This window comes from Periophthalmus magnuspinnatus, chromosome 7, assembly GCF_009829125.3.
Source record: "Periophthalmus magnuspinnatus isolate fPerMag1 chromosome 7, fPerMag1.2.pri, whole genome shotgun sequence".
In the NCBI taxonomy this organism is placed as follows: Eukaryota; Metazoa; Chordata; class Actinopteri; order Gobiiformes; family Gobiidae; genus Periophthalmus; species Periophthalmus magnuspinnatus.
In genome coordinates this window covers 1,967,042-1,993,186 of record NC_047132.1, presented here as the reverse complement: position 1 = coordinate 1,993,186, position 26,145 = coordinate 1,967,042, and the positions used below count along the sequence as shown (strand labels likewise).

General features: G+C 39.9%; 1 protein-coding gene across 1 annotated transcript in view; it reads left to right on the top strand.

The window, feature by feature from the left end:
• The first annotated feature begins 478 nt into the window (after positions 1-478).
• The window catches only part of LOC117373734 (nephrocystin-4-like), a 272,836-nt gene continuing 247,169 nt past the window's right edge, over positions 479-26,145 (top strand). Inside the window, exons 1-4 of the mRNA XM_055223162.1 lie at positions 479-697; positions 1,871-2,005; positions 21,181-21,350; positions 22,442-22,506. Coding sequence (XP_055079137.1) covers positions 521-697; positions 1,871-2,005; positions 21,181-21,350; positions 22,442-22,506 — 547 coding nt within the window. The 5' untranslated portion in view covers positions 479-520. The remainder of the gene's footprint in view (positions 698-1,870; positions 2,006-21,180; positions 21,351-22,441; positions 22,507-26,145) is intronic.

The window sequence follows — 26,145 nt, the reverse complement described above, 5'->3', positions numbered from 1 at the left end:
AACATGGCGGCGGCAAGATTTGGTGAATGCGAGGGTAGGGGTGCTCTCTAAAACCTCGGCATTTCATCCGGGGGCGGGACTTAACGTTCTATTACAACCATGGCAATCCACTTTTACACTGTGTTTTCTGTTCCCTGTGCTGTCAATTCAAAAACAGACGTTTTTGACAAGACAAAGCAAATTTATCTAGTTTTACTTTTACTTTCCGTTGATGCATTCGTGGCATCAAGTGCAGGTTTAGGGTTGGTTAAGGTAGCTAACAAGGTCTTGGCAAAACTGCCCTGCAACTTTTTAAATGTATTGGTTAACTGTATTTAACGGATCACAAACAATACTCTCAATGTTGCTGAATCTTAACGTTTGATTTAATTACTTCAGCTGATTATAAACTTATAAATTATAAACGTCTTCCCTGGAACGCTATGCCCCGCCTCCGGACGAAATGCCGAGGATTTAGGGTGTCCCGGCTGAAAAGGAAGGCAAATCTTTATATACGTTATTTATTTTCTACTTCTCAGACATGGTGAAAACAGAGGACACACTGACGATAACGGAGCGCTGGAAGGAGGTGTTTGACCGCGGCCGTGTGATCCCTCCATGCCGCCACACGAGCCGCCTGGCCGGGGAGAACCAGCTCAGTGAGTCCCGGGGCTTTGAGCTGAGCCTGAGCCGAGTCACAGTGCCTCATCTCCCGCAGGTGAGGCGAGCGCACACCGCTGCTCAAAGACTCCGGTTTGGATGGAAAAAGTGACTGTGAATAATAATGAATGTAGTGATGATCTACGGCTGCAATCTGGTCATGAAGTTAGGGAATGTTAGATGGAAAGAGACTGCCCCGCTCAAATCTGCTATATTATTTAATGAATATATTAAATATGGCTTTCAAATATTTTAATGTTTTTAGTGTCTGTGGTAGTGTGTTGTATTGGAAAAGTTATATTCCAAAAAAACAAAATCAAAAACAAGTTATTATTAGTGTAAATATATTATTAAGCATATTTGATTTTTTGACAATTAATTTAAAACGTAGTAAAAGTTAAAATAAATCATATAATAATAAATTTATCCAGTAAATATTTTGTAGGCCTAAATGTTAAAGTGGGACTAAACTCCTGACCAACCACATTTCAAATAGAGCTGCTACCTGGAGAAATAAAGAACATGTGTTTTTGATCAGAAACACCTGGCTGTCATCAGGGCAGCTCTGTGTGATGTCACATGGTACTTGACATTACATTGGCCACTCGAGGCAGCACACTCTGTTTTTAACTGTTTTTGATGACAAAACTGCAAATTTACCTAGTTTGCACTAAGGTTGTGAAAATGATTGAAAATCAAATGCTAGTATATGCCCATGGACCACTATGGAACCTACCTGGATATAAGACCACCTGGGAATATAAAATAAAGTACTATTATTTAATGTTGAAAAATCACATTCTATTGTCTGAATAAAGAGTGCTTTTATTATCTCTGCAGTATCAGAATCTGTATTTTGAGTCGATTCCTTAGTATCAAAATTGAGTTTGAAATTTTAGAATCGTGACAACACTAGTTTGCACTAAAATTCCAAATAAGGACTGGGTTCAGTAGAAAATGCACGTAAAACACCGTATACGCAGTGTAGTAAAAAGTTAAGTTATTTCTGTGTTGCCTAGCTGTCACAAAAAAACAAATCTATCACAAGAATCCAGCATAATGTGAATGAACCCACAATATCTCTGTGCTCAAACACTGACACATTCCACCCACTTTTATTGGTCATCCTTTGTGATGCTTTGACAGGTGGATTCAACCAATCACAGGTCACAAGTGTGAACTCTCAGAAGAGAGTGCTGTTTAAACTTGAAAATGCATGTGATGTCCACAGGAGGCTCCAGAGGGTGTACAGGTGTCCTATCAGCTCAGGGTATCCCTGTTGGACAGCCGACAGCAGCATTTCTTTGGTCAGACCTGGAGAAGCTGTGCACAGAGGCTCAAGAATGGAAAGATCTCCTTCAACCAGGTACTACAGAGTCCTCTTTCTGCTTAAGAGCTCTGAAGGAATCAATGTTTAGTGAAATCCAAGTTAGAAGTTCCATTGACTGTCCTGTGGTTGTAGTAGTATGGTTGTACTACTAATTATTTAGTTTTATTAGTATTCTGCATATTCATATCCAAGTTTTAACTATTACTACTAGCATTGTTTTTTTAATGTTTTACTACATAAAGCAATATGAACAATTAAAAGTAATTCATCCCTGATTTCTAGTCATATGAAATCCTTGCCTGAGCAGCCAGTCCCTTCTACATTCTTCTAGGGTTTGGAATCAGACCACAGAGTGTGACAGACCTCCGTACTAACTTGGGACGGTCAACCACAGTCACTAAATTGTATCATGTGCCCCCCCTAAAATTCTCCTACCATCCAGAACAAAATGTATAATTTCTTTAACCTGACATAAATAAGAGTTTGGTGTTTCTATTGTTGATTCCGCAGAAATCCTGTGTAGTTTTTTCTTTTTTTTACACGTAAGACGCCATGTTTGTTTTTTACGTGAACAGGTCATGTGTCTCTCTGATTGATTAATCCACCTGATGAAATATGGCGTTCCATGTAGAAAGTATTGGACAGATTTGTGATACAAAAGAACAGCTTTAAGAGAGGACTGTGTAATTGTCTGAGCTCCCTTCTGAGACCTGTCTTAAGAAAGGTGAAGCAGATGAGAGACATTGTAGTATTTAGGATGCTACATGCTCTCCTGTTTCTGCCTGTATACTCTGTAAATAGATGGATATCTATAGTTTCAGACAGTGGTTGATGTTGGTGCTTCCAATGTTGAACTTGTTTGCTCTGAATATTTGCAGAAAAAGTAGTATTGTTATGCACTTTTTTAAATACAAAACCTTAAAGGAGTGACCTGTTTGGCAAAATTGACTTTTCAGAGCTTTTAACCATGTTATAGTTGTTTCCCTTCTCATTTACATTTACTCTCTGAAGTTGTATTTAGAGTGAGTCATGCATGATTGAGTAATCTTTATTCTCCTGTATTCAGGACATCTTGACATCTCCCATCTACCCCTGTTTTAACTGCCACTGCCACCAACTTTCTTTAGTTACTTTCCACTTCTGTGTTTGCGGACTCCCAAACTTTGGATGGATTTTTAAAAATAATAACTAATTACAACAAAACTTTGTGATTAGATTTGTGAATTATGATTTTTGTAAGCTTTTGTTCAACATTCACATTTTACTTATGTCCAGGAACATTAACACTTAAGAGATAAAATATGAACTGCAAAACTATTATAAAACTACTATAAAACTATTTCAGTGTCAATTTGTGATTATAGTAAAACTGCTGTTTCTTGTCAAAGAGCTACATATGTCTCCCCCTTGTGGCACAATGTAGCTACTGCACTGTGCACAACACTGAGAAGCTGGTGAGATATGGGAGCAGGTCCACAGTGGCTTTGAGCTTACACACTTACATCATGCACACTTCATGGTCCTGATGAATCTTTAACTCCTCTTTATTTTTGTCATGGAGTGATGCATGATGGGAACAGGCTCTGTGAAGCTTAAGCCATCTGTTATTCTCCGTGATCACAACCATAGGTATAAGTCAGTCTGGACATGGATTATTCATGGGTTAAAGTTGGTTCTGAAGATATTTTCAGAGTTCCAACTGCTTTGGAGTAAATCTGTGCTCTGGTATATGCTAATGATAACAAAATTCACCCGGTTTATTTTATGTAATATTAAGAACATTCAAGCTGTGTCACTGTGTCTCCAATATAACTCTGGTCTCATATCATGATCAGTGAGAATTCTAAGGCTAACTGCAGTACATTACTTTTGTAAACTGCACAGGTAGTCCGGCAACAGTTAATCACTGCTCTATATCACTACACTGTGAGCATCACCATAGCAATGAGTAAACAATTTAACTACTGTTAAAGGACTAGCTTCAACTAAAACAGAAATAACCAATGCTCTGAACATCCAGGACTGGCAAAACACATTGCTCCAAGTTTTTTAATCCTTAAATATAATAATATAAGGATATAATAATTTCTCGCCCTTAATAACACAATAAAGTCAACTGAAACAGAATAGTAAATAGTTAGTATATTGTTTTATAAAAGCTTCACAAAGAACAAATATTAAAATGTCCAAATAAGAGTTTAAGTAGGACTGCACAATATATCGCCAATGTATCGATATGGCAATACTGGCTAAGCAATTTTACTAAAATGTATGTGTGTGTGTGTGTGTATATATATAATAATATCATATTTTCCTTATTAAGTTGTACATTAGACTTGGGTTAGTTTTGGTTATTCTTGGTTTTCACCCAGTTTGACTAGTAAAGGAAGGCACAGCATTTTTGGTTTTGAAATAACTTATTGTGACAAAAAAGGAAAATAAATAAATACTGGTTAACTGTTGCATTTCAGAAGCATACTTTGTCTAGTTTGTAAAGCACAATTTTACTCAGGTCAAATTGATCCGTCATGAGGGAAATCATCCTTGAAGGCCACTAGGATAATCTGTCATCTCCAGCTCTCTCCAGTCTTGGTCAGGACTATTTTAGCCTGAGGATTTGACCTATTGTGCATTCTTAGGGTTGATGAGGGAAACTCGAAGGAAACCCAGACACAGGGAAAACATGCAAATGGTAGTGTATGGAATGTGAGAGACATTATGAGAGTATATATGTGCAGGTGCATACGTTACATGTCAGTTATTCTGAAGAAGTCCAATTAAAAACCACTACACTCCCGCAAACTGTTGGTTTTCTTGGACATAACACATACTTCTCACAGAAAGACCTGGGTGGCTGGGAGTTGACCCTGGAACCTTTTTGCTGTGAGATGAGAGTGCTAGCCTATCAGCCACTTTGCCTTATTTTGAACTGAACCCAGTTTTTTCCATGTATTTGAGCAAAATTTGTCTTGCTCTAATAATGCTAAAGTACTCCTAGGATCAAAATGACAGATGTATTGTTGTTAGCGTTACTATGATTACAAAACTCTGCTCTGGTCTCTGAGAGCTGTTAGGGATGTTCACAAACTCATTACTATTAATAATTAGGATGCTCAGATCCATAAATGAGGAATGAGGAATAAGTTTGGGCCATCACAAAAAACAATACTAGTTCTGTTTTTTACACATTTAAGACAGTAAAATTATGTACAACCAATTTAACATCCATTTGTGTTAAATATTAATATTGGTGTCAAATATTGACCCAAACAATCCATATCAGACCATCCCTACTTTCCCAACCCGTTTTGTGTTGTTTGTGTGTGAGACTTCCAGTTCAGGGCTACCACACATAAACCCTCTTATTGTGTTGTCTTAGTGCTTGCTCTTCCCGATGCCAGTGTTTTCTGAAGAGTATGTTTGGCTCTGGAGAATTACATAAGTGTGTACACACAGAGAGAGCAGTTATTTTGTCACTACCAGCACCACTATAGCTCCACACGTTTGATCCACACTCCCTCTCTCATGCCCTCATTTCTGTAAACCTGCTCCCACTCGCACGCTCCAATCCCATTATCCACCGGGCCTAATAATATCAGGCCGCTGTATGCTGGCACCAAGGCTGGGGCCCGGCTCGCGCTCATTGGATTCCGCGGGCTGTTTATGAGTGCTAAATTGCTGTTTGATATCCAAATAATGTCAGAGAGGGGATAGGGGCTTTGTGCAGCGCGGCGGCCATGATGGATTGGTTTTAATATGTGCGCGGCAAAGATTCACAGTGATTAAAGAGGAAGAGCAGCTAAGTGTGGGAGCGCTGGGGCTGCGGCGTGTTGTCTGCTGTTTGCACTGGTTTTGTACAAGAGGAAAGAGGCTTCATTTGACTGTTTTTCAGGGTAGGGATACATAGCTAATTGGATTACACATGATTAAATGTTTGTTGAAATAATCTGAAACTCATTCAGTCAATATAGAATTCATCTACAGAGAATAGGTTTTATGGCCAACACAGCTGGAAGTCAAGTTAAAAAAAATAGATTTTGTGGTCATTACACTCCATAATTTAAGCTTAATGTGCTATAAAAATGTATACAAACTTATATTATTTCACCATTCCAGTTTAGGGCTGCAATATACAATATACAATTTTCTCTGTAATCAAGATTCAAACATTTACAATAGCCAATGATCAACTTGGGCCTTTTTAAGGTTAAGATATACCTTATTTAACCTGACTCACCCCAAATTGATTGGTTCTCTGAACTGAGTTCTACACACTTATCAGTCTGGGATGACTCTCAGGCACAATGACTAATACTTGAATATGATTGGTCGAAGTGTCACAACAAACAAACAAGCCCAAAAATCTAACTTTTTACATTCAGTTGAGATAAAAGCACAGACCTCTTCATTCACAAATGCAGAAAGCACTCCCATCTGCACGTTTGTCACAGACTTAATAGTCTGTATTTTCACTAACATAGACTGAACTGTGTCTGTCGGCATTGCCATGTTTGTTGTCTGGGAGCTTTGCCTTTGGCTTCCGCACAAACACCAATACTGTTCTGTGATTGGTCTGTCCACTGCTCGGTCAATTTGAAACTTTACAACAGGAGCATCTCACAAACTCTTGTGAGTTTGTAAACTCACAAATATCGCAGCAATCCATCTTATTTGTCCCTGCAGGGAAATTTGTCCACTGCATTTGACTCATCCTTCAATGCTGCTGGGGTATCTCCTTAGGAGCAGTGAGCTTCATTGTCATTCCCTGGAACCCACCTTGAGATAGTCTGTAGGAGCTACTCTGGAGTGCTCGAAGAAAATCCACCCAGACAAAGGGAGAACATGCAAACTCCACACAGAAAGGCCTGGACAAGTTGGGAATCAAACCTGGAAGCTTCATGCTGTGAAACGATAGTACTAGCCACTTACGGAGTTAATGGAGAGGTCTACAGCCAATCCCCTGTCAGTAAAATTGAATCTGAAATCGTGATAAATCTGAAATTGTGACAAGGTGAAATTGTATTAATTTGTGGAGAAATTACTATTTATTCTGCATTGTAAATAAGCTAATCAAAACCACATACCAAGATAGCCATTTACTCAATCCACATATTTTGAATTCTATCTCTCAACATTCCCAGTGCTCAGCAGCATAGAGCTCAGCCAGCGCTCTGTGCAGTTCTGTTGGTATCAAGGAGAGGGCAGTGTTGTTCTGCAGACATCAGGCTGAGAAGAAGCTGTAGTACTGTTGTGTCGAGTCCATTTAAAACATATACGATACACAATCCTCTGTGTTCATCTGCTCTTCATGATCGGGATGACAGGGCAGCTCTGGTGAAAAGGCCACGGCTTGTGCTCTTTCCCCTGGAGTGCCACTGCTATCAGGTAACCCCAGAGGAAAATGCATACATTCAGCTTAAAGTGCATATGACAAGTTAGATTACACAGTTCTCATGTTAGCATAATTTTTCCAAAAAAACGTGCCTCGTTAGAGGGATTCTCTTTTAGAACTCAGTGATACTTCCTGTATTTTTTGTCCTTTTCCTCTGAACTTTTTTCCCATAAACTGCCACTTAACTGATGTAAAGCTATGATACATATTTATCACTGGTACTATCCCACCAAACTAATAATTAGAATAACATGAACAGCTGTCATATAAACTTAAAATCTTGTAGCTCTCACAAACCCACATTGGCACATCACTAGTATTCACATGCATGATTTTTGGTCATCCAGCCTGCTGTGCTAGTGGACAGTCAATCAGCTCTCACCCCAAAGCATCATACAGTGACTCACATAGCTGTTCCTGTATATGGATAAAAAGGATACAATGTTTAAGGGGTATTATGCAAAGTGATTCAAAACAAAACAATCAACTACAACTTCACAAACCTGATGTGGTGTGCAGTTTCATTAGTGGGATGCATGCTGATTGTGTTATGATAGTGCTCTGAAGGAGGAGGGACAGGGGACTTAGAGTGTCAGAAACTAAACTGAAACATTTTAATATGTTGTTTTCAGCAAATATAGCATTTCAGAACAATAAAAGGTGACATGGGGATCCAAGTATGTAATGTGTTAGCAATCAATACCCCATAGAAGTGTAATACCCCCGGTTTAATGATTACATGAAGACAGCATGCAGATGTCAGATTTTGTCACAAAATTCTGTTTTCACAATACATTTCCAGGGTGGAAAATTAAATGTACTCACTTATAAGAAAAACAAGTTGGGTCATGCATTTCTACAGTGTTGTTGGCCTATGTTGGCATATACTGCAAAATTACAGTACTGTAAGATTGACTGTGTGGTTCATCTAGGACTGCAACAACCAAATGATGTGTTGATGGTTATGAATTTTTCAGAATGAGCAGATCGAGCAGACCCCCTGGTGTACTGCTATTGCTCTATTCCACATAGTTATGGAACATTTCTCCTCATTTCTTGCAACTCTAGCAGTGTGAGACTGGCACAGCTGTGTTCTGGATAAGACTGCAAGATTAATCACAATTGAATATAAATTGTGATTACAATGGCTGTGATAAACTAATCTCAAAGACTGCTATTATTTCAGGTAATATCTTTTTAGTAACATTCATCTTGTCCTCAGATATGATAGTTTATCTCTTGACTTCTTTTAGTCAAACTCTTCATTAGTGAGATGTATTTACCTTGACATGTTTGGGATACTAGCAGTGAGCCATCTTCAGAACTGTCACTGTTCTTCGTGACGTATTGTGAATCATTAATTGTACAATTCACTGAAGCCACTTTACTTGCTGTTTATTTACTCTGTCCATGCTGTACTGCACAGAACCATAGTCGGAGACAGTTATTGTACACAACAGTTTTGTAGCCTTATAGCTATTCTCTATTGTCTTAGATTTTATGTCTATTGTCAGCCTTTTAAAGAACATATTATACATTTTTCTTTTGGTCACCTTGGGATAAGTATTTCACATTTTCTATCTTGAAGAGGCTGTATTACACAAATATGACTTTGTGAAGCTTTCTAACATGCTGTAACATTATTCCCTGATCTAAAACATCAGAAGTGGTTTTTGATGTCATCCATTCATTTTTGAGTAATCTAACGACCTCTCCTGGGCACTATTTGAACCCTTCTCATGGTTAATAATACGATTCTGTCCAATGCTCAGCTGACAAGCCAACACTGCACAAGCCTACATCACCCAGGTTTCCACATGACAATTGTTCATAAATATACAAAAGCATGATACAAAACAATGCCCTAACGTCACAAACCTGATGTGACATGCTGTAGTTTCATTAGTGGAATGCTTGCCAATTTTAATGGGATAGCTTGGCATGAGGAGCAAGGGGAAGGGGAAGTCAGAGGATCAAAAAAAAATAAATAAATTGCATTCTCAAAACAATAAAACATAACATGCTGATCTAAATATGTTACGCAGCAGTTAATACACGTGGAAGTGGAATTTCCCCGCTTGAAAATATTGTCTACATTTGGAAAATATATTTTATAAACACTTCCTTTTCCAGTGAGCTCCCACTGCTGACTGCAGAGGAGAAAATGTACAATGGCAGAGTTTTATCTATGACGCAACTAAATGGGCAATACTTTTGAGTGCTCAGAAGACAACTTTGAATAAATGGATTAATGTACTTGAATGGAACAGAAACTTTTATTTGCAAATGAATGTCCATCATGGACACATCTCAAACCTGTTTGTCTTGGTGTAGTCCTGCTGTAGTCCTTATGTAGTCCTGCTGTAGTCCTGCTGCAGTCCTGCTGTAGTCCTGCTGTAGTCCTGCTGCAGTCCTGCTGTAGTCCTGCTGTAGTCCTGCTGTAGTCCTGCTGTAGTCCTGCTGTAGTCCTGGTATAGTTCTGCTGTAGTCCTGGTATAGTTCTGCTGTAGTCCTGGTATAGTTCTGCTGTAGTCCTGGTATAGTTCTGCTGTAGTCCTGGTATAGTTCTGCTGTAGTAGGTGTAGATATATTCAAAAGAAAAGTAGTTGGTGAACCCTCCACCATAAAAGTTCTATAGTGCACCTTTAAAGTGCTTATAGACTGGAGAGCTTATAAAAAGTAAACCCAGTGAGCACAGGCGCCCCTCAGGCCAAGGTCCATATACAGATGAAATATGAATGTATTTCTCTGCACCGCTTCTGCTACAAACTGACCCACTCCAGTGCTGACACCTCCAAACTGGACACACATCATGCATGTAAAGCAACTGAACTAAACAGTATTTCCTATTAGAATGCACAAATCATTTTTATTTATTAGATTGTTTGTGCATGATGTCCCCTTACCTGGGATACAGATTTACTTGTCCAATACTGTACAAAGATGTGAGCTTGGCCACCATTGAATTTTCCAGAGTTCAGATGGGTGTGATTGACAGGTGGATTAACCAGTCAGGGACTCGCCTGGTCTTTTTGTAGAACAAATATGGCTGCTTATTTGTTATAATCAATGTGCTCCTTTGTTTCACATGCTCCACTAAAATAAACTAATCTGATCAGACAGTTGTGTTTAAGTCTGTCTCTAGATGTGACAGAGGGAGTGGTGACCAGACTGTTGGGATATCAGTCTGGTCACCATTCCCTCTGTATAAAAACTACAGAGAGTAATCATTCAGGATATGCCAGGTAAGAAATCTTAAGAATTATAAGAAAGCCTGAAGCACCCTTCACCAGACATTCTGATCATTTTATTACTGAAGTTTTCTGCAGTACACTTGAATATTTGAGTGGTGTTTTTATGCTCACAAATCACTTTAAATTTTCTACAGATTTTAAGATTCAAAACAAGAATGCATGTTTTTTAAGGTGAAATAGTGCAAGATAAGTTTAGTCAAATCGGACCTGTTGTGCTTGTGTCTGCTATATAGTTTTAATCTGTGATGCCTGTGGATCATTATGTTATAATTTGCACATTTTAAGGATCATTATGTTATAATTTGCACGTTTTAAAGATCAATATTCAGCTAAAACAACATGGTACACAATACCAATTCTGATGCCACAGTGATAAATAAAAACACTCTTTATTTAGACAATAGAATGTGATTTTCAGCATTAAATAATACTTATAATACTTTACTAATAATACTTTCTTTACCTTGTGGTCTTGTATTTGTATAAATCCTTAGTCCTCCAGGTAGGTTCTATAGTGGCCCATGAGTGTATACTAGTCTATGTGGTCTCATATGTGTTCTGCTCAACATCATTCTAAAGCTCCATTCTAAAAGTTCAGTTCTGCCTATACCTGCTTAAATGAGTACTAGTTTTAGTTTAATTTAGTTTTTGTCGTATCTATTTTCACTTGGTAAAAAATACAGAATAAGATACTGTATGCAATAGAACAGAAGATTACCAAAAATCCTCAGGGGGCTTAAAATGTGGTCACCTCCATATAAAGTGCATAAGGCTCTAGCTTATGAGGGATAAAATACATACATACAGAGTTACACATCAAGTTTAACAGGAAATGCCATCTGGAAAAGTGCAGTTATTCTGAAGCAGGCAGTTTAAAACAGTTTTAAACTGACATTGTGAAAGCTCTATAAAGAAGGAGGGCAGGCCGCTCCATATCTTAGATCTTCTATACAGAACATGAAGCTGAGGCTGGGCTCTGTGTGAGTATGGAGCTCTAATGAGATGTGCACCACGAGTTGAATAAGCATGATATTTATTATTAAAGACAATGTGTTTATAGCTTACACTAAATATTATTCACAAAGCTCACTTTTGGAGACGTAGGATAGGTTCAAGTTTAGTTTAGTGGTTGCTCGCCAAGCAACATCGCAATAGTTAATGTATGAACATATCATTGAATAATACAACATAATTGCAACCTTTGTATTCATCATTTTGCATTCATCCACTAATACACCAAGGAGGTGAACAGAGCTTACGTTCTTAATTGGAATATTATCAATATGAATTTTTATAAAGCAATAAAAGAAGTTTGATTTTAAGCCAAAAAATATATAATTTTTTTTTTTTATGTTGTGTGATAGCTTATTGGCCTTGAACCAAGCTGATAACTTAGCAAGTTCCTCATTAACAACATTTATAAAAATGTTCAAATCCGTATGGGAGTAAAATACACTCACATCATCTGCAAATAAGATCTCAGATCATTTAACTGAAGCATTGGGTAGATCATTAATATATAATGACAATAACAGAGAGCCCAATATGAAACCCCTGGGGTAAACCACACTGAAGAGGAAGCAGAGGAAATTCCTGCCCATTATAGTTAACAGTTTGATATCGATCAGTTAGATATCTTGTAAACCACAGTAATGAGTTGTGTTTTTTACCAAGAAGGGAGAGCTTATCCTAAAGAATTGTGCAGTTAACGGTGTCAAAAGCCTTTGACAAAAAAAAAAAAAACAAAAACAAAAAAACACAACAAAAACAAAACAATTGTCCGTTCCTTTCTACCTTTTGCTTCATGAATTTCAGTAATTAAATGCACAAGTGCCATATAGGTAGAATGTTTCATTTCTAAAGCTGTACTGAGGAGGAAGTTGTGAAGATGTTGTTTTTTTCAAGGCGATCCATTAATCTCTGGTAAACTAGTTTTTCAAGAACTTTCTATATAGTTTTAAAACAGAGATTGGTCTATCACAGACATCGGCAAACTGCGGCCCAGGGGCCACACGGCCCTTTGGGTTTATTAATCCAGCCCACCGAACGTGCCAAGTAAACCTTGTTCAAAGTTTTTCTGGTGTGTTTATTTAACTGAAATGTAATAAATTAATTATTAATTTAATTAATGCATTTGGAAAACAATTTGTACAATGAGCCTTTGTGACCAGATATATAATGTAATATATACATGCAACACCTTTGGTCAGAGAAATGTTAAAAATATGTACCAGGGGTTTAAAAATGTAAAGCTAGATTGCTAATAGCAAAAGACAAAGTTCAAATCTGTCAACTGGACAAATCATTATAGGAGTAAAGACGTTTCGCTGCTCATCCAAGCCACTTCAGTTTTGGTCAGATTGCTCGTGGTCACTGCCGTATATCTATCTGAGGGAAGGGGCTAACCACACTGAAACTGTAAACAGCTATTGTTTCCAGTTTCCGATGAGACTACCCTATTTAGCCCTTAACGACCCTACTATTGTTCTCATTGCTCTGGGTCTGAGGATGGAGTTATAGATAGGGGAGAGATTATGTCTCAGGCCCCATAACTGTTTAAGGAAGGATTCTCTTTCCAACAAAAATAGCTTCTTTAACTCCTCTCTCAAACCATTTCTTTTCTCTGGCTAAGATCTGAACTTCACTATCTTCAAAGGAGTGGCCAGTGGCTTTGAGATGGAGATGTACGGCGGACTGGGGTCCAGAGGAACTCTCCCGCCGGTGTTGGTACATTCTCTTATGGAGTAGCTGTTTAGTTTCTCCAATGTAACGCTCACTGCACTCTTCACTACACTGAATGGAGTAGACTACATTACTTTGTTTATGGCTCGGGGTTTTGTCCTTTGGGTGAACCAGTTTTTGTCTTAAAGTGTTTGTTTAAAAGACAGGAATCTCATACTGTCGGAAAATTCTCTGAAGTTTTGCAGACTAGATTGCTAATATTAGGTCAATATTATCATAGCCAAGAAACTGTCCTTTAAACCAAGTGTGGTATCTCTGACTTCCTTCTCAGTATTTGGGATTAGATGTAATTTCTCAGTAATTGAATAGATCAGATACTGCAGTGGTCTACGATGACTGAATGGGATCTTAGAAGCCAAGGCTGGGCCTATTTCAGAGAAAGATTTGTTAAATTTGGTATCAATTTGATGAGGGTTTGAAAGTATCGATTAGTATCTGATTTTTTTAAATACTTTTGACAACCCTAGTCTATAGGCAGCCCCAGGATCAAATGTGTTGAAGCAATTCTTGTTGGTGCAGGTGGAGTCATAGATCGCTCCATCAGGCTCTCTCTGTGCCTCTGTTTGGCCTGGCTTCAGTCTGCAGCCCGCTGAGGGGAGCATGTATGGGTTTGTTTACCGAGCTAAGCTGAGGAGAGGTGAGGGAAAAACAGTGAAGCAGTGTGGATTCTTAATGTGAGCGCTTGTACTGAAGCTGGTAAACAAACAGAGTTTAATGGTGACCTGAGCTGTGGTCAGGCTGTACAGGTGTGAGTGCGCTCTACAGCCACTGGGGGACACATGGATGGGGGAAGTTTGAATGCATTGTGAGAGCGTCTTTGAAAAAAAAAATAGAGCTTGTGTACATCATGTGCCTCTGTGTTTAAGTTGGCCAGGAGCACCAGTTTAAAGTCCATATGACAAAACTGGTTTGATGGGATAGTACCTGTGATTTATTCTAGTTTTAGTGGCAGTTTGTGTGGTGCCCTCCAGGGGACTTGGTGAGAATTTTTAAAAATATGTGTTTGTGAGGAATGGAAACTTTTTGCAAGGTAACGCAACAATTCTTCCACTTCCGGATCGCTGTAGTATTAATAAATTGAGAAATTACATTGACTTGAATTATGCTTAAAATAAAAAAAAAAATACATGAAAAAATACATGATGGTGAAATATGTCTTAAGAGAATGCATAATATCCCAGTGCCATGCCATGTGGTGAATTGTATCTCTAAACCTGGAGAATGGAGCTGTCTCTAAGCCAGGACTAAATCTGGACCCTGCATACAACTAAGACTGAACCAGAAAGAATTCAGGGCAGCTCCATGTGCCATGACACACAGCCCTGAAAGTCAATATTCTTGTAAACTCATAAATGTTGTAATAAAATAACTATAGCCTACATATATCCTATATGGACTGCGATGATGTGCAAAGTGTATACAATGGTCCCTTGTTATATCGCAGTTCACCTTTTGCGGTCTCGCTGTTTTGCACATTTTTTTGTGCAATTTTGCATGCTTTATTTTTTACAGTGTATGAACGTGCATTGTGTTCTGCATTCTGATTGGCTAAGGGACTGTAGACCATTGTTGATCAGTCTCCTCCGTGCCGTGTCTCCTGTCCAGTACAGAATGTGTTCAGCCAAATTTACATAAATGTTCGATCGACCCTACAGTGGAGCAGCGCCAGGATGAAGAGGCACGGTCAGAGGAACTGTGAAAGAGTTGCAAGAGTCACTATTAATTAAGTAAACAAGAGAGAAATGTGAGAAAATGTTAATGTATGTCTGAGAAAAGTGTATAAAGTGTGTGGTGAGGCGTTTTGCAGCAACAATTGTAAAAAAATAAACCAGACTATTTTGCAGATTTCGCCTATTGTAGGTTATTTTTAGAACGTAACCCCCACGGAAAAACAGGGACCACTGTATATATGTATGTTTTGTAATATATGGATATTTTGGCATCAATTCACCCATCACAAATAGGTACCAAAAAGTATTGTTAAAGTAGTGATACCAAAATAATGGTTTGGTTCCCAGCCCTAATGAGAGCACAGTAGACCCGATCACATCTGAAAGTGGAACACTAAATCAACTTTTTTTTTGCTACTAAACTGTATATGGTGTTCCTAATCCTTTTTTGATCATTTTAGTGCAAACTAGATCAGTTTGCAGTTTTCTGGTAAAAATTGTATAAAAATGAGCGTGTCCTGACTCCAGTGGTACTTGGTGACATAATGCTGAACTGTCCTGATAACAGCCAGGTGTTTGAAGAGTGGATATCTGTTAGACCAATCACACTGTTCCTTATACCGCGAGACCCCGTCCCTCGTCCCCTCCGTCACTCTCCCCTTTTGTCCTCCAGGTACGGCCCTGTTGAGCAGCTCTGTTTGAAATGTGGTTGTGGGTGGAGTTGAGGTGTTTACTAACACTTTAACTTCAGCTGGGTTCACAGCAGTAAGTATGATGATCCTTGGACACGTGCGCCCCTACCTCTGTCTGACCATATAGATAAAGATGCACTGCTCTCATGCTTTCACTCTTGAAATTGTCTCTTGTATGAGCGATCACTTTGGCGGCGACCCAGAGGAGCTCGTCTCTCTTGGGCGGTAAGAGGACCGATAAATGAGCAGCTGTAAAACACACACTGTTTCGAGAGTGCGACTCCATTTTGTGCACAAAGCCCTCACTTACTGTAAATGTAGTGATCCCATTAAGGCTTGCAAGAGAACAACTGATGGACGGAGACGGGTTGCTATGGCGACAGGGACACACACTCGGCACTGCCCACTTCACACATGCTAAGTTTAAAGTGCATATACTAGGTTTGATTACTCATTTAACCAGGACATTTTTGACATTATATTTAAGATTTTTTTTCTTAATTCTTGCCTAGTTTATCATTTTACTTCATGGTTAGACATGGACTGCAGATATAACATACATAGCATCCATCCATCTTCTTCCACTTATCCGTGGCCGGGTCACGGGGGCAGCAGTCTATGCAGGGACTCCCAGACTTCCCTCATCCCAGACACGTCCTCCATCTCCTCCAGTGGGACCCCAAGGCGTTCCTAGGCCAGCTGAGAGACGTAGTTCCTCCAGCATGTCCTGGGTCTTCCCCGGGGCCTCCTCCCGCTGGGACATACCTGAAACACCTCCCTAGGGAGGCGTCCAAGAGGCATCCTGAACAGATGCCCGAGCCACCTCAGCTACTCTTCTCGACATGTAGGAGCAGCGGCTCTAAGGGAATGCCCAGCCCACCTGCGATGGAAGCCCATTTCAGCCGCTTGTATCCATGATCTTGTCCTTTTAGTCATTACCCAAGTCAGTCATGACCATAGGTGAGTGTAGGAACGTAAATTGACTGGTAAACCGAGAGCTTTGCCTTTCAACTCGGCTCCTTCTTTACCACGACAGTCCGATACAGCGACCACATCACTGCAGACACTGCACCGATCCGCCTGTCAATCTCACGTCTTCATCCGTCACTCATGAACAAGACCCCGAGATACTTGAACTTCTCCACTTGAGGCAGAGAGTCTCCACCCACCCGAGGAGAGCAAGCCACCTTTTTTCGGGCAAGAATAATGGCCTCAAATTTGGAGGAGCTGATTCTCATCCCAGCCGCTTCACACTCGGCTGCAAACTGCCCGACTTACTGCCAGCAGTGCGAACACAGCTGCTGCTCTGGTCACCGGACAGCCCTTAGCAAAGAGCCCCGGACCTCATACTCCCAGAGCACCCGCACTGCTCCTCCTGAATCTTGCGTTCCACTATTGGACGGATTCTCCTCTCCAGTACCCTGGAATAGACCTTACCGGGAAGGTTGAGGACTGTGATTCCACTGTAATTGGAACACACCCTCCGGTCCCCCTTCTTATACATCCAGACATTTAAGGTACTCGGGATGGATCTCGTCCACCCCTGGGGCCTTGCCACCGAGGAGCTTGCCAAACATCTCAGTGACTTCAGCCAGGGTAATGGATGAGTCCATCTCCGGGTCCCCAGTCTCTGCTTCCTCCTCGGAAGACAGGTTGGCCGCACTGTAAACAGTGTTGGTGAAGCACTGCTTCTCAGTCCTGAGGCGTCGGATGGTTTGCCAGAATTTCTTTAAGGCTGTCCTATAGTCCTCCTCCATGGCCTCCTCGAACTCCTCCCAACCCTGAGTTTTTGCCTCTGGGACAGCACAAGCCCGCCAGTACTCGTCAGCTGCCTCAGGAGTCCCACAAGCCAACAAGGCTTGATAGGATACTTCCGGTGTCCACCACCAGGTTCGGGGGTTGCCGCCACAATAAGCATCGCAGACCTTACAACCACAGCTACGAGTGGCTGCGCCGGCAATAGAGGCAGACAACATAGCCCACTCGGAATCCATGTCCCCAACCTCCCCTGGGATGTGGGTGAAGCTCTCCTGGAGGTGTGAGTTTAAGACCCACCTGACAGAGGGCTCCGCCAGACGTTCCCAGCAGACCCTCACGACCCTCATGCTTGGACCTGCCAGGTCTGTCCGGCTTCCTCCTCCTCCAGCGGATCCAACTCACCACCAGGTGATTGACAGCTCTGCCCCTCTCTTCACCCGAGACCCGACACGCAGCCGGAGGTCAGATGACACAACAACAAAGTTGATCATTGACCTCCGACCTACATAGCAGTAATTCCATATCTGTTACTAGCTGCCGTAATGTTAACAAAAACCAAAATTTGTCTAAATGACTTTGTCTCTACATTTTGGATGGAATTTTCTGTGTTTATGACATAGGTAGAGTATTCTGTATGTATAGGAACTCCTGTATTTTTGTAGTTTTCTTCTCAAGTCCCATAAACTGCCACTTAACTGATGTACCACCATGATAAATGTTTACCACAGACACTGTTCCACCAAATCAAAAACATGAAAAGTCTGTCACTTCACACCCCCTTATTATAGTTTCTGTACCAAAAAAGTTAACTATTTGCCGAGTTGGAAGTACTCAATTCCATGTGTTTTATATCAAACACATCACAATAAATAATAAATCTGACAAGTGTAATAAATCATCCAAATAGAAAGCTACAAGAAAGCTGATAATCTTTCAAATGGTCTTTGATTTGATTTTCCCGAACTCTTGTGGTTAATTGTACAACTCATCCATATATTGTTTAATTTACCTTTACCTCTAATTTAACTAACCTAACTATGACATTTACAGACACATTTCTGATTAAAGAGGGGCTATGGCACTTCTATGGGGTATTAGTTGCTAACATATAACATATTTATAACACCATATTAGCTAATGCTATATTCACCAAAAACAATATATTAACATGTTTCATAAGTTTCAGTTTCAAGTCACTCCCCCTTCACAGTGCTATCGCATTTTGCTGATGTGACTAATGCACATCACATCAGGTTTGTAAAGATGTAGTGCATTGTTTTGTATCCTGCCTTTGTATATTTGTGGAGCATGGGTTAGGATTGTGGGCGGAGCCTTGTCCAAGAAGCGTGGAGTTGTACTGATTTTTGATGAGGCAACAATGTTATAACATGGTAGAAAGCCCCAAAAAAGTCCATTTTGCATAATACCTCCTCTTTAACTACCATAATATTGTGTCGGTGTAATCTGGAGTAATGAGTCTTGCAACTTCTGATGACGAGATGGGAGAATACCTGACCAAGAATTCAAGCCTATTCCCCACTCCAAAGCCTTCCATGTCCCACCCTTCCTCTGCCTCATCAGTTTGTGGCAGACATGAGCTGTGATAGTGTTACAGATGCAGTCACAGCTCCTTGCTAACAGCTGCTCTGCCCCCCATAGAGACAGTTATTAACAGCGCCCCCTACAGAGGCATTTATTACCCGTGTGCTCCTTCTGCTGCACAGCTGAAACCGTCCACATGTGTCCCACCTCCTCTGCACCGGCGCATAACACTCTGAGACAGGGCTGGGTAGACACTGTTTTATTGAATAGATGTGGGATATTGAAAAAAACTTTATCCCAACTTTAATTAGAAGATTTTTTTTTTACTTATCCGAAATGTAATCAAATATCTTGGTTGAGGATCAAGTATTGACCCCAAAATGGTTGTGACTGGACTGTAAAATGAACCACAAAAGTGCTTACATTTGTGTGGAAAAATACACTGCAAGTTTTATTCTTTACACTTTTTGCTCATTTTCAGTTGTTTCCCTACTATAGAGAATAAGTTCTTGTGGACCAAAGGCTTCCAAACTTTTCAGGCCAGGATCCCCTAAATATCCTCTGTAATGTTGCAAGCAATTATGTGAATCTAAAATAAGTATTAACATTTTTCATCAAAAAATTGTACTTTTAAATGACTTTTTTTTTAACTCATCATTTTGTGTAGATGAATAGCAACTAAAATGTAAATCTTAATGTAGTTCCAAGATAATTTTTTTTTTTTTTTCCTTTTGTCATGGTGGCCACCCATAAGGCAGATGTAGCATTCACAATGTAAGAAACAGATAATTAGTGTGCATTTTCATGATCTTTTGTCTTCACTACTTTGACCATGGAAGCTTGAGCAGGTTCATATAAGGTACTTCTCTCATCTGTGACAAACATCGGCCTTTTGCTCTGATTCTGTCCAGGTTAGCTCCAGGTAATTGCCCTGTGCCAGAGTCCTGTGTTTTGTTGCTCAGGTCCCACTGGGTTCTTGTGCTCTAATTCTAGTTTCTCCAGATCTCCCCAGGGGCTGTGTTTGTCACCTCTGCTCTTTATTCTCTGCAGCAGCGACAGCAATAGTGAAAGAGGCTCTGTGGAGTGCATAGATAACACTGTTAATAATGGGGTTAGTCATGGAGCTGTTATGGAAGGACTCACATCTCTATAAATGTGTCTATGCCACATGATTAGACTGGACATGAAATGAACATTGGTCTGTTTAGAAGTGGGACAAAGGCATTACTCATCAGAGACAATCATAATTTACACAGCATAGGTAGATATATATATATAAAGAGTGATAAAAGAGTGTTGCTCAGAATGTACTATTTAAAGGTGCACTAACTTTTCTAGTGAAGGGTCCACCACCTGCTTGTCTTCATGGAGATGTTACCGGTTTGTCTGGAATGTTCTAGACTATAGCATTAAACTTGTATTTGCTGAGCAGGTGATGCCACCATCTAAGTTACTAATTCAACCTCGCTCACAAGAGATTATAACAACAAAACACACAAATTAAATTGATTTAAGATACATACATACATACATTTAATGCCAACATTAAATCATCAAAGCCATAACATCTCCATGGAGACAAACAGGGAGCATCCTCTCCACCCAAAAAGTACATACTGCACCTTTTAAGTAGTATAGAAATCTGTGTTTATCTCCAAAGTATTTAATTGTTGTTTTTCTGCAATGTATTACTGCACTTTCCTCCACGGGCTTTACAGAAACTGATCTACTGTTGGCAGTAAAACAGATAAAGATGAAGAGCAGATAGTATAAACCAAACTCTGATAAAACAAGCTCACTTTTTCTCCCTGTGCTGCCTGGTTGTCTCCTGTACTATCTACAGGAGCCGCATCAGATGGAGCAGATGGATGAGTGCTCCTCTGGATTTTTCTGGGCCCGTGGAGGTGTATCGGTCACTATGTTTACACAGATGACTCCCAGTATGCTCTGGAGCAGATTTTTGTTTCGCTTCCCCAGAGAAGTCAATTTATTTTTGTACAGGCTAAAATCACAACAGCATTCGCCTTGCAGGGCTTCAGAAAAAAACTAATTGATTTAAAGACACTGTACCAATTTTTTTCCCATGTATTTGAGCAAAATATGCCTAAAATAAAGGTGTTTTTGAGAGTGAGAAAAGGTGCTCACTGCCTGTCGCCCTTAGGTGCTGTACTTCCACACGGTGCTGAGGATCCCTGAGGTGCTGTTAGTACTGGAGCTGGTGGAACTGTCCGTCAGAGCAGACTCCTCCCACCAGGCCAGGGGGAGGGGATTCACCCTGCTGCAGCTCTTCAACTCCACAGGGGCCCCTGCAGCCGCAGAGGGGAAACACAGGTAAGGGCAAAATAAGAAATGGTACAATGGAACAACAGACTGTGTCGGCAGTATAAGCAATTCAGTTTCGTCTATAGACGCACATGCACAGATCAAACAAACGAGCACAGGTGTCACTGCTGTATTGCCCTTTTGAACTCTCAAAGTTGCTTTACAGTGCATTATTCTTCTCCTGTATAACGCAAAACTGACTCCTGTGAGTTTTTAACCATGTTGCAATGCTGTTACCTCCTCAAAAACATACCTGGAGTTGCATTTTTTTTCATTCGCAAATGTTTGAATAATCCTGGATTATTATGATGTTGACATCACCACAGCACAAAAGGATCCATTTCTTCTTGTGATGTCATTTAGTGGTAGTTATAAACTTAACAGCTATTTTTTGACTCAAATGCCGTACTCTTCATTACTGTAGGAAAACCTTTACGCTGTTGCTTTTATCTTTGAATATTTTTGTTGTAGCTTTTGAACAGTTGAGATTGTCAATAGAAAGTCTAATATCTGCTGGTGGCAAATCCAGGGCTGAAATGCTCAAAATGATTCTTGTGAAGGCGTATGGAGTTTAAAAACACAGTGGTGCATTTCCTGTATCAGCACTTAAACTGACAACACCCTGCCACCTTGTGATGTCATTAAGAGAAGAACGCAGCCTAAATATGCAGGACTTATCTGTCAATGAAACGAAACACAACCCCAGGTCTGTTTGTGATGAGGAAACAACATTATAACATAGATCAAAATAGTGCAATATAGGCCTTTTTAAACTTGCTAGCTTGGATGACTGTCTTCCCTGGCCTGGAAAAGGTAACTGCCATAAAAGTTTGTGGTTTGGTTAAAAAAGCACATTTCAAATTGAGAGCATAGCATTCTGTCAGGGTACAGTGCTACGTCAGTGGTCTGAGTGCTGGATTCATAAAGAGCTTTTGTGTTAGTAGCACTTTTCCTCAGCTGAGTGTAGTGTTGTGTACATGTCACATAAGGCCATGTTAAAGGCTGGAGATCTCTGCATTTGCCTGAAAGCATCATGTAGTGGTGCTAAAAGCATACTTTAACCACCCAAACAATCCTCCATATTGTTTCTTTAATTTCAGACTGAATCTACATCACGGATCCCCCAGGAGCCTGTTTCACCCCACTCTGAGGAACACTACAGACTGTAAGGATTCTTGTACTTGTAGCTTAATGCTTGTCTTTTGCACTGTGTTTGTGTAAAAATGCTGCTACTGGAGCTGGTTGCTTTTGTCACATCTGAGAAGAGCTGTCCAATAAATATGGACTGGAGCTAGAGCCAGAAGAAAAGCTGAACACTAATGAGCTCAGCTTAAAGATGAGGTATCTTATATTTTATATCAATGGGGTATTAACTGCTAATACATAACATTTACATCATCATGTTACCCTTTATTGTTTTGAAAATGCTGTGTTTGCAAAAACAACATATTAACATGTTTTAGAAGTTTCACTTTCATTTTTGACACTCTTAAGTCTTCCTTCCCTTTGCTCTCTTCCCCAAGTCACTCCCCCTTCAAAACGCAATCATAATCAGTGTGAATCCTGTTAATGAAACTACTGCACATTGCATCAGGCTTGACAAGTTGCTATGCATAGTTTTGTGTCATATTTTTGTAGGTTTATGGAGAACTGTCATGTAGGAGCATGGGTTGTGGGTTGAACATTGCACAGAATCTTACAGCTCACCATAAGGAGGGTTTAAATAGAGGTCGGGGGAGATCGCTAAAATACTCAAGCATACCTGGATGGTCTAAAACCTCTTCAGACATGTTTTTGATGAAGGAGCAATGTTACAAGCTAAAAGAAAAAGTTTGCATAATATCCCCTCTTTAAAGTTTAAACAGCCCAGCACACCAGCTACTAGCTAGTATGAACTGGATCACAAAGTTAAAACTAGCTGGACATCGCTGCTCGGGTTTGTTATGCATTCTTGTTCACTTTTGATGTACCCACCAGTAGGATTATCAAAAATATCAAAAATCAGATATTAATTGATACTAAAACTAGTATTGAAACTAAATACTCATTTGACTAAAAAAGTCACATTCACAGGACAGAAATGAACCTTTCCTGAATAACTTAAAAATTATCTTGGGCTGTATCAGCACAAGTATAAGACACATAGACTAGTATATGTCAAGTACTGGTCGACTTGAGGATTACACAAATATAAGACCTCAAGCCAATATAAAAGAAATACTAGTATTTAACAAGGAAAATGACATTCCATTGTCTACTATCTAAATGGGTTCAAGGGCTGTTTAGTCCTTGAACCCATTCAAGCATCTAAGAGTTAGCTGACAACAACAGTCATCTGGATCTCCCAGTAATTTTCCATTGTTGGTGGTGTACAGCTGTATGAGGAAGGAAAGAGCTCAGGTATTATCTATGGTTTTAAGTTTTCTTTCAGGTTTTGTTTAATACTGTCAAACTGCTTGTGCTTCCTACATACGTCCATGGGGTAGTCTGAAAAGAAGATACGCCAGGTTTCTAACACATTAAAACCAATTAATTGGATGTATTCTGCAAGGACACTAATACTGGTCTGAGCTTAATTTTCTCATGAGCAGAGTTAGACTTCTCCGTACTCTAGTCCAATGAGGTACCTTTGGTCATTCATTTATTTATTTTAATATATATATTTTTTCCCAGACCAAGGTTTAGTTTGTTTTGATATTTGACAATTTTGACTACTCACTAGCAGTCTTCTTCAGATGGGTCACGTTATATTGCTATGGCGTGTCCAGTCAGCTGATTTAAACAGATTTTGGTGCTGTCTTCCTAATGGTGGAGGCAGGATGACGGCACCATCTGCAGTCCGACTTCTCCTCACATATGTAACGTCATATACCCTGCATGCCTTGCAATAAAACATACACCGGGGAAACATGGAAACAGCATGTGAAAAAGATACAGCAAAGGCATGCACACAAGCATCAAAATGCAAAGCAGAACAGGAGCAACTCAAATCAGTGATTTCTGACCATTGCAAAAGACAGAACCACATTTGGATTGGGATGAAGCAAACATTGCTGGGACAGAGGACAACAAACATTGTTGCTGGATTACGGAGGCAAATAAAATACGAAAATGTGCCCACGGGACTATAAACCAGGACAAAGCAACCTTTTTACTCTCACACACTGGGGATAGTGTCCTGAAGAAGTCAGACTGCCTCCAGCGATAGGAAGTCGCCAACACCAAAAACAGACACGTCACAGCAACATCATGTGACCACTCTGAGGAAGACCGCTAGTGAGCAGTCAAAACTGTCAGGTATGAAAACAAAATAAACTTTGGTCTGGAAAAGAATTGTCCCTACTCTGTCGATCACTTGACCAACAGGCTCTGTGGACAGCAAGCAACGCCATTTCCACTCCTCTTCTATCCCTATGCGGTTTTTGCAGAGCACTGCTAAAATCAGGCAGTGGACAGGAAGCTGCAATTGATATCACTGACAACATGATAAATACTTTACTCCAGTGAAGTTTTCCCTGCAATTGTACACTGTTTTTAAAAAGATAGGCTGACTCGGCAAAAATCTCATAGACATTACATTACAGCAAACATAACGTGGCTTACTGTCCCTCTGACTGGAAGTAACCAGCTACAGTTGTTGTGCTCAGCGAGTAGCCAGGATCCACCTAGTCGTGCCCCAAATATTTTTTTTCCAAGATAACACCGAAGGCTGCTGTTTGATTGGCTGACTTTCTTCCTGCCTTGCTGTAGGGCTGCGTGAGGTTAAAGTTAGACGCTGGCTAGAAATGGTTATGTTTAGGGAAAATGTTTGGGCTGGCCAATAGGCAAAGACACAAGCAAGCCAATCAGAGGTGCACTTCCCCTGCCATCCTTCTGCTTAAGGTAAATCTGCTTTATGTTATGCAGGGTTAATAGTTCAAGCTAAAACATGTTTGTGACTCATGGTTCCATAGAAACAGTCAGAGTTTGGGTCTTTTTAAGAGCAAAAAGCTAATCGGTCTAAAATATATTTGTTAGATGCAATATTACCAAGGGCTTATTTGTATTTCCACTTTCAGAACTCCATGTTAAAGTAGCACTGTAGTTACATTAGTCTCACTTTCCTGGCCTGACCCGGAACCCCTCTGAGTGTGCTCCGTCCTGTAACATAAATATTAGAGCAGTCTCAAAGCGCAAGCCTGTTAGCGCACACTGCTAGCATCACTCACACTTGATACTACCGCTTTATTATTTTCAGAGATATGTAAATTTACTGGGTCTAAATAATTATGAAAGTTAGTCAACAATAATCAATGCCAATAACAATGTTAGAATATCCCAGATGTATACTCCCAGATGGGGACAAGATTTTCCTATGGTTCACATTGTACTTTGCCATGAAATATCCAAAGGTTCTGGTAGATACAGACACATCACATAAAAGTTGAACCTGCGTGCTGGATGCAAAGACAGAAACTGTAAACAAAAACAAAACTGATCCGCACCATAGTTCTTCGGAGCTCCCAATTTTTTCACTACATATTTTAATAGCACCACAACGTGACATGTCAAGGTCAAGCCCTTCTTCAGACATGAAATTCACAAAAGTTAACCTCGTAATTTCTGTTAGTGACTAGGCCCTAGAACTCACCCTATTGCAAAAAAAAAAAAAAAAAAAAGAAAAAGAAAAAAAAGAAAAAAAAACCCTCAATTTTTCCAAGATTATTTTAAGTTGCCCCCATCTGTATTAAAATATTATTGGCCTATAGAATGTTGTGATGCCATCTTTCAGCTGCACTTGTGACAGCATGTTTTGTCTTAATAT